This window comes from Cynoglossus semilaevis, chromosome 15 (assembly GCF_000523025.1).
Source record: "Cynoglossus semilaevis isolate Cse_v1.0 chromosome 15, Cse_v1.0, whole genome shotgun sequence".
Lineage (NCBI taxonomy): Eukaryota > Metazoa > Chordata > Actinopteri > Pleuronectiformes > Cynoglossidae > Cynoglossus > Cynoglossus semilaevis.
The window spans coordinates 17,239,720-17,248,243 of record NC_024321.1 but is presented as its reverse complement, the minus strand read 5'-3'; the positions used below and the strand labels follow the sequence as shown (position 1 = coordinate 17,248,243).

At 40.1% G+C, this 8,524-nt stretch overlaps 3 protein-coding genes across 12 annotated transcripts in view; 1 reads left to right on the top strand and 2 right to left on the bottom strand.

Moving 5' to 3' along the window:
• The window catches only part of micu3b (mitochondrial calcium uptake family, member 3b), a 44,897-nt gene extending 43,162 nt beyond the window's left edge, over positions 1 to 1,735 (bottom strand). For 7 of the 10 annotated variants that reach the window (XM_025063161.1, XM_025063169.1, XM_025063168.1 and 4 more), the window contains exon 1: positions 1,540 to 1,735. The gene's annotated coding sequence lies outside the window, so the exon portion shown is untranslated. The remainder of the gene's footprint in view (positions 1 to 1,539) is intronic. The other 3 variants (XM_025063172.1, XM_025063170.1, XM_025063171.1) reach the window with 1 other exon arrangement.
• A 587-nt stretch (positions 1,736 to 2,322) lies between these two features.
• her11 (hairy-related 11) lies at positions 2,323 to 3,771 on the bottom strand. The gene is made up of 4 exons (XM_025063369.1): positions 3,715 to 3,771; positions 3,270 to 3,365; positions 3,077 to 3,181; positions 2,323 to 2,919 (listed from the first exon to the last, which is right to left on the bottom strand). The coding sequence occupies exons 1-4, from the start codon at positions 3,769 to 3,771 to the stop codon at positions 2,323 to 2,325; spliced, it is 855 nt and encodes a 284-aa protein (XP_024919137.1).
• A 2,716-nt stretch (positions 3,772 to 6,487) lies between these two features.
• On the top strand, positions 6,488 to 7,282 carry her5 (hairy-related 5). Its single transcript, XM_008327517.1, has 3 exons — positions 6,488 to 6,538; positions 6,623 to 6,718; positions 6,827 to 7,282. Exons 1-3 carry the CDS (start codon positions 6,488 to 6,490, stop codon positions 7,280 to 7,282), a joined length of 603 nt encoding a protein of 200 aa, XP_008325739.1.
• The last annotated feature ends 1,242 nt before the right edge of the window (positions 7,283 to 8,524 follow it).

Here is an 8,524-nt window from a genome sequence, read left to right as displayed (position 1 = left end):
TCTTCGGCTTAATGTGGGGTTGGGCTTCGAGAAAACAGAAGGCGAGAAGAGTGACGATCGTGCACCATGGATTATTGATGATGGAGAAGCTCAACGACATCCTCCAACATGTCCATATGACCGCCTTGCATTCTACAACTCTTGGTGTTCAGAGGTCAAAGGAGACCGAGGGCCGTCACACGCTATACCGTGTCAATGCTGCCCTCTGTTGGTCACAAGACAGAATGTCTGCACAATAACAACATGCCTGACACTATCAACTTAGCTCAGTTTTTTTCCACCAGAAAATAAAAATTTCTCCACAATAATGACATACAGTCACTCACAGGGGCGATTTAAGCACAAACCACACAATGAGAAATTTGGAAGCAAGTCCTGTTGGTTTAAATAAGGTTCTTCTCATACAAAAATCATAATTATTTGTTTAAATACTAAATAAATAAATATGACAATGAAGAAAAAGTTCCACTGACAATTGTTGTAATAATTATTTCCCAAGTGCTTTGAACTGAAGCACATGTATGAACACAACACTTTGTTTACTAAAATTATCCATCAAAACACAAACACATAGCAAAGTGAAAATTGTCACATTCACTGGACCGTGGCACTAAAGTAAATAAATAAACTATTTTAGTTTGTCACATTTCCACATTTCAATATTTCCTTATTTTCAAACATTATTTTTCTTATTTCATGAGGTCTCAAAATGGTAACTTTTAAGTAATCTAGACCAGTGGGTCTCAAACCATGGCACGCACACCATGTAGGACTTTGGCTCTCTCTAGTGGTACACAAGGCAAGGGAGTTTTATTTGTACAGTGCATTTTATAAGGAAAATAACTCAATGAACTTGACATAAACAACATCAACTTCATGGAAAGTTTTTTTTTAATATTACAATTGATGCAAAACTTCATGGAAAGTTTTTTTTTTAATATTACAATTGATGCACCAAACAACACTTCATGGAAAGTTGTTTTTTTTAATATTACAATTGATGCAAAATGAATAAATGATTTGAGATCTGAATAATATGGATTAGAGAAAATAAAAAAGCAACAAACTAATATAACGTAAATTTAAAAAATATTCACAATTGGACTTCAGTTTTAGTGGTAGCATTTAGCAGTTAGCTGTTTAACTTGAAACAGTTAATGTAGCTTCACTACGTTAGCTTGGAAAAAGAACTATGGTTGAACTTTATTGATCCCGTACTATATTAAATAGTTTAGGTAAATAGTTTAGGTAAATAGCTTAGGTAAATAGTTTAGGTAAATAGTTTAGGCCTGTGTTTCTTTATTTTGTTGTTAGTCATAGTGGTGAACTTGATGACAAATATTTTCATTGGTGGATCGTGGATTGAGCAGCACTGGTCTAGCTAGCTAGCTAGCTAACTATTTTTGCTTCATACATAAACGTATAGGCCGTATGCTAAACGTCGGCTAGTTTAGCAGTTACCCTGTCGCTATGGCACAAAACTCATTCCTTATTGGCCTCCACGGGTTTTCTGACTGTTATTGAGTATTTTCTACTCACCACTCACGGTGAACTGTCTGTTTTTTCCCGGTCGCTTCCATCTTGCCGCCTCTCTGCGGGTGGCGGATGGGTACAATGTCAGGGTGAACCTGTGAGTGACACCGGCGCGGAGTGTGACGGAAATCAATCACTGCCCTGAGATGATAGTGATAGTGAGTGGGGCCTACTTTCCTCGCGTCCGCTGTATATGAGTGACGTCACAACAGTGTCCCCTTCGGTTTGAACATATCAGAATGAAAACAAATATCGTTCACTGAACTTGATATACAGTCAACTCATGTTTACGATAGATTTTCTGTTTTATTTTAGTTTTTTTAACATTTTTAAAAATATTCTTATTTAAATAATATATTGTTTACATAACATTTTTTAAAATATTCTTATTTAAATAATATACTGTTTACATTTTTTCTTTAAATGTTCCTCATGCATGTCTGTGTTTTTTGGGAAATAAAATTTGTTGTGTTGTTAATCAAGATTTCCTTCAATGTTATGTGTTAAATGTGTAATTTATTTAGAAATATTCTCCTTTTTTCTTTTTCACTCTGACATGACATAACATTAAATTCATTATTAAACTCTTTTCTCATCTATGTTTCTGTCATTTATCAGCTGTTGTAATATAAAAAAATGAATCTTTTCAAAGATCATGAACTTGGTTTATTCACAAGACAAATAAAAATATAATACACTTTTGTGATATTTACACTGTACAATAATGAAGAGTCTCTGATCGGTTCATTCACTCCTTCAGTCTGTTTTTTAAAGAGCTCATCGACCCGATCAACACCAGGGTCTCCACGTGGAGGAAGAGGAGTTCAGCTGTGAGCCGTCCCTCTGTGTGAGGTGTGGAGAGGTTCTCGGAGCGGCGGTGGAGGGGAAGTGAGGGCCAGCAGGGCCGGTGTGAGGGCCCGTGGGTGAGAAACTGTAGAGGGAGGTGTTGGAAGACGGAGGTGACAGGCTGGGGGGAAAGGTGAAGTGAGAGGTGAACGACGGGAACGGAGGAGACGTGGCATATGTGGAGAAAGAAGAAGGGGAGAACCAGGGGGAGGAGGGAGGGGTGAGGTAGTCATGGCAGGGTGAGGAACAGGACTGAGGCTGAAATGGAGAATGGGACGAAAAGGGGAACTTGGACGAGTCTTCTCTGGACGAGTCAGACGTGCAGACTGGATCCGTACAGGCTGCGTCGAGTAGGTTGAACTCTGGCCTCTGCTGCTGCTGCTGCTGCTGCTGCGTCTGTGTCTCTGTCTCTGTGTGACGCTTCAGTCCCTCCATCAGACTTGTTCTCTGTGCCGGTGCTATCTTGTGCATGTAGCTGCCCAGCTGAGCCATGCACTGCTGAAAGCCTGCGTTCTGAATGCTGAGGGATGGAAGACTGGGCTCTGAGTGATGGAGTCTGACCACAGGAACATGAGTCTTCATCTGGATCTCTACGGAACACAGACAGAGAGAGATGAGAAACTGTAGATTAGACTCTACAACAACACTGGATTGTGACTTCTGCCCTTTCTAAACGCAAGCTTTTGAACTATTTTACTGTATTTATACCATTTTCTGGTTTCCCCTCCTCGGTCCATCTCTGTAGGTATTCCACCGCCAGGTCCAGAATCTCCGCTTTCTCGATTTTAGGATTCTGCAGACGCTGTGGGTTTAAACATCCACAAATTATAATCAGTCTGAGGTCATTTCACACAGATAGCGTCCATGTTTTTTTTTTAGACAGGACTCACTGGATCTGACGTATGTTTCAGCAGCAAACTCCTCAGTTCAGCCAGACTTTGGTTTATTCGATCTCGTCTCTTCTTTTCAACAACTGGCTTCAGGATCTGGAAAAACACACAGGACGGAGTTGACTTCACCATTTCACAGCATTGAAATAATAATAATAATTTGGGCATTATTATACATATGAAAATTGAAAAGTTACGATGAATTATATGTCCCAATAGTCTCGTTTTTCTCTGAATAAAAAGCTTAAAAATCCACTGCTGTTCATTAATCAACATATTGACAACAACACTAATAAATTTGAAAAAAAAACAATGATAATAAAACGTTGCTAAATGAGATGCTGAGAGGACCTCAGATGTTCTTCACTGATTATATAAATAACATATTTTAGTAACCAATAAAAGTAATATTTTCAGGAAATATCGACCAGTTTTGAATTCTTACCCTCTTTCTGTGCCTGGCGTCAGAGTCCATGGTGGGATCTAAAAGTTTGTTGGTCATGTTCCACTGTCAAACGTCCCTGTCTGTGCTGCAGCTGCAGAAGAAGAATAAGGTCGCCGCTGCCTGAGGCTGCTTTTCACTGGCCCTCATCCCGCCGCTGATTGGCTGACAGGTGCCACTGACGACACGTCATAAAAAAGGTGCTTTTATGGGAACCGTTTACACTTTACCATTCTGACCCTTAATGGAAATACTGGTCGTGGCATCTTATATTTAGATAGAGATAGATAGCACTTTATTAAAGTTAAGTGTTGGTGAAAAAGGTTCATTTCGATACTGTATTTATTGCACTTACAACAAACACCCCCCCCCTTCACTGAAGTCCAATCTATTCTAATTTTTACTTATGAAAATGTCCCTTTACTTATTAACTTTTTTTTTTTACTTTTTACCGATAATCGCTTTATTTTGCATCGAAAATATAATTCAATCAATTTCGATAAAATAATCGCCAACTCCGCACGGTCCCATTTTTTATTTATTATTATTTTTTTTTTTATCGGCACTTCACTGAACCTTACTAATTTCATTACCAAATGTGAGACATGTGGAGTGAGACCATGGGAACTCTGGGATTTTCTCGTGGGAACAGAAATGAAGTGAGAACGTGAGGAGTTTTTATGAAGTGTGAGACGTCGACACTTGGCACCAAGTGACGAAAAAGGAATTAAAAAGGAGGTCACACAGAGGGTGCACACACACAGCAGTGAATTCATATACAGAATTAATGCTGTAAATATATATGCGGTATGAGTATGTGTGTGTGTGTGTGGCTGAAGAGTACGATTTTGCAGGAATAGGTTGTTATTTGTGTAAAATCCTGACAAAAGGGAAGCGGTGAGGTCTGGGCCGAGGTTCAGGGTGGTTATTGCGCTGGAGTGTTAAGTGTGCGCTGAGTACCCGCTGTTTGGACTTCGCACACGCACACATGCGCGCCTTACACGCGTTTGAACCCCCCCAAACTCCCCCTCCCAGATTTTCTCAGTGTGTGGTTGATTCAACGAAAAAGCCACAGAATATTTTGGAAATAAATCAGTTTGAACCGAATCTGTCCTGTCACTGAATCTGTCCTGTAAAACTTAAGTTTTACGATCGATTTGAAACGACTCTGACATTTTTAATTTTTATGGAAACAGAAAACATCACGTGACCGATTTCTTTCCTTTTAACGTATAACACGACGAACTGCTGAAGGTGGATAAATAACATCACATGTGAACACCCGACGGTTGGACCCGTTGCCCTGGTTACCCCCGGGGTGGGGGGGTTACCCGCTGACCCTGCACTGATCACTTTCTCTTTGACTTTAAACGGAAGTATCATCGCCTTTGAAGACTCTTAATCTCCCATGATCCCCCTGATCCCATCATCCCACTGTTATCTCCACACTTTAGCCAATTATGAGGATCAGGCCTGGGCATAAATCCAGTCCAGTGACGACCACGGGCGCGCCCCCCCCCTCCCTCCTCGCTCCCCCCTCTCTTCAAAAAAACGGTTTAAAGAGTGGATTAAACAGCAGCAGCAGCAGCAGCAGGCTGCTGAGGCGAACACACACACACACACACACACACACACACACACCGAGGACCAAAAACAAAACGAAACACAAGCCATTCACACCACACGAGCGTCGAGGTGTGAAGAGACCAATTTGGCTCCACAATGCAAACTGAATCCTATTATGNTGCGCCCGTGTCATAATACCTCGTCACCTTTAAACACAAACTCACAGTATTTATATTTCACATGGAAAAAAAATGTGTTTTTTTCGCTAAAGAGGTTTTTTATTTCATCCTCATTAACGAAGTCGCTTTAAAAAAAAGTCGGATTAAAATCAACGTAAAAAATAAGCGAAAAATGACATGAAAAAAAAAAACAAACAAAGAAAGTTAAACATTTGTTTTTTTAAGACTGAATGTAATTTATGTTAAATGCAAATCGACTTTTATATTGAAACGTGCATTAAAACCCAATAAAATGAACATTAAATCACCATATTAATCATAACAAAAAAACTTTGAACATTTCAATAAAAGATCATTTTTTTCCATGAATGGCAAAAGTTTTAAGATCCTTTGAACATTTCAATAAAAGATAATAATTTCCATGAATGGCAAAAGTTTTAAGATCATCTGTTCCAGTGTCATGTTTGTGCATTTTATTTTAAATAAATTTAGAATTTAGAAATTCCCTCCACTGGCAGTCATTTATCTAAGACTTGAATGAATGAGGATTTAAAGTTCCCAAATAGTTCAAAACAAACCCGAACGTGAGTTAAAGTTTACGACCGTAGTTTGAATCATTTTACAGCAACGAAAGAAAATTAGTTTTAAAACAAATGAACAAACAAATGAACTAATACGACTATATTTAAATGAAAATGTTTGGACAAATGTTTGTAGTTTAGATGAAATTCACATTTTTCTCGTCCAAAATAACACACGAAAAATATAAGTCAAATGTGTTTTTTTATTTTTATTTTTGTTTTTTTTTTCTATTCCACTAATCCACTTTTTTAAGGAATTGTTTTTTCATTCATTCCATTCATTCATCCCACTCCAATGTCATGATCACTGGGTGGGGGTGTGTGATCGTGGGGGTGTGGCTGTGTGCTGGAAAGCAACATATTTCCAACCACGACGCAAACACACACACACACACACACTCCTCTGTTCAGCGTGAACACACAGACTTCAGCCAGGACTCAGCTCTGAGAATGAAGGTTCTTTCCTCCCCGGACATTCCCAGGAAAAGGACCATGAGAAGGGTGAGACAGAACTCACTTTTTGTTCTGAAATATAGACTTTAAAAACCTGCATCCCATTCTAACGTTGCCGGTTTGAATCCCCAGGTGCCCAAACCTCTGATGGAAAAACGCAGACGTGAGCGAATCAACCACAGTCTGGAGACTTTACGACTTCTGATGCTGGAGAGCACCAGAAACGAGGTAAGGATGCTGGGCCCCCTAGTGGTTGGTGTCAGTACGGCGGGTTAGGGTGAAATGCAGTGGCCGGTTGAGCTCATCTGGGATTGTGTTTTTTTTTTTCCAATTTAGAAACTGAAGAACCCGAAGGTGGAGAAGGCAGAAATCTTGGAGAGTGTGGTCGAGTTCTTGAAGACGGATAATGACGTCATGCCCAGGGATCAGACCTGCACGAGCCAGAACAAGAACACGTACCACGACGGCATGAGGTCCTGTCTGCTGAGGGTCAGTCACTTCATCTCCACCAAGAACCAGGACCCGGAGGAACCCGGTGTGGCCCCCGAGCCCGACAGGCACCACTCTCCCCCCGGACACACGCACGCAGCACTGACCCCTAGAGGCGGAGACTCCTCTCCCCAGGTTCCTCCACTTATGGCTCGTCATCGCCGCAGGTACGGCTTCTCCCACCCGTACCTGAGCCACAGGATCGGGCTCCACTGTGAGAGCAGCACGCTGCTCCACCACTCCACGTCCACGCCTGCACCCACGCACTTTGCCGAGCCGGTGTGGAGGCCGTGGCCCCAGTGACACGGAGCGTGGGCCAAAGACTGTGTTGATGTATATTTTATTGTACAGCCTGAAATCTTTTGTACAGTAAAACACTTTCTATGAAACATTCCCAACTATTTTTTCCCACGATGACGTGGTGGTGTTTTTTTTTTTAACTGGAAGTCATTCCTATAAATATTTTTTGCTGATTTTTTGATGCTGTCCAGATATTTTTTATACTTTTTTTGTACCTGTAAATACGTTGTTTTTTTTGCAGACAGGCGTGTGTAGATTCCGTTTTTTTTCGCAGACAGGCGTGTGTAGATTCCTATAAATCTGAACTGATCCTCATCACTCTCCTCTTGTCCTTCTTTTGTGGTGTGTATATACATTCTCTCTCTGATGTTCACGATGAGCCACTCTGCAATAAAAGTTCGATTTCCCAATGCTCCTACACGTCACTGGAGTGGCCTGTTTGCTGTTTGAATGGACTGGGCCCTGAGTGGCGTTTAGCACATGCTCCTGTCCAGCCTGGACAACAGTTATGACACGTTCTCTCCATTCAGATGCTGATGCTTTGGAAATGTGTCTTCTATGATTCTCAGAGTGTTTATTTTCAAATGTAGACGAGGAAAGAAGTGGAGCCATCCAGTCATCAGACTGAAGCCATCTACAGAATACTCTATTCTCCAGGATAAACAACCAAACTTCGATTATAAATAAATCAAAATGACGTCATCTTCACATGGCTGTTTTATTTATTTTCTATTTACCATAATATTCAGGGTATATTGACAGTCGTAGGGACAGTAGTGTAATCTAACATTCGATTTATGATTTTAAATTGTAATCTAATTTAAATATAAAAACACATCCTGTTTAGTTTAACTTGATGATCTCTATGAAATTAAATTTATTTAGTTGCATTTTAACAACAAACCAAATATTTGAATGGATTTTCAGGATGTTGCTGTAATTTCCTTGATTCTGAGATTCAATTTAAAATAAAAAAACGAACCAAAACTTTCACTATTAACTTTCAATATCCAAGTTTCTACTAGTGGTAAATATCTGCTACAAACAGAATACTATTATTAATGTTTGGCAGAAACAAATGTTTTGTAGTTCATTTGAAACTAACATTGAGTTTTCCTTTGAGTTGAGATTTTTCTCCCCAATTCCCTTCATATCAAATTAAAGGTGAACCTCTTTTATGTTGTCGGTGTCAGGGACACATTCCCCAAAAGGAGGTGTTAGTCCCGCAGCGCTGCTTCTGGACTT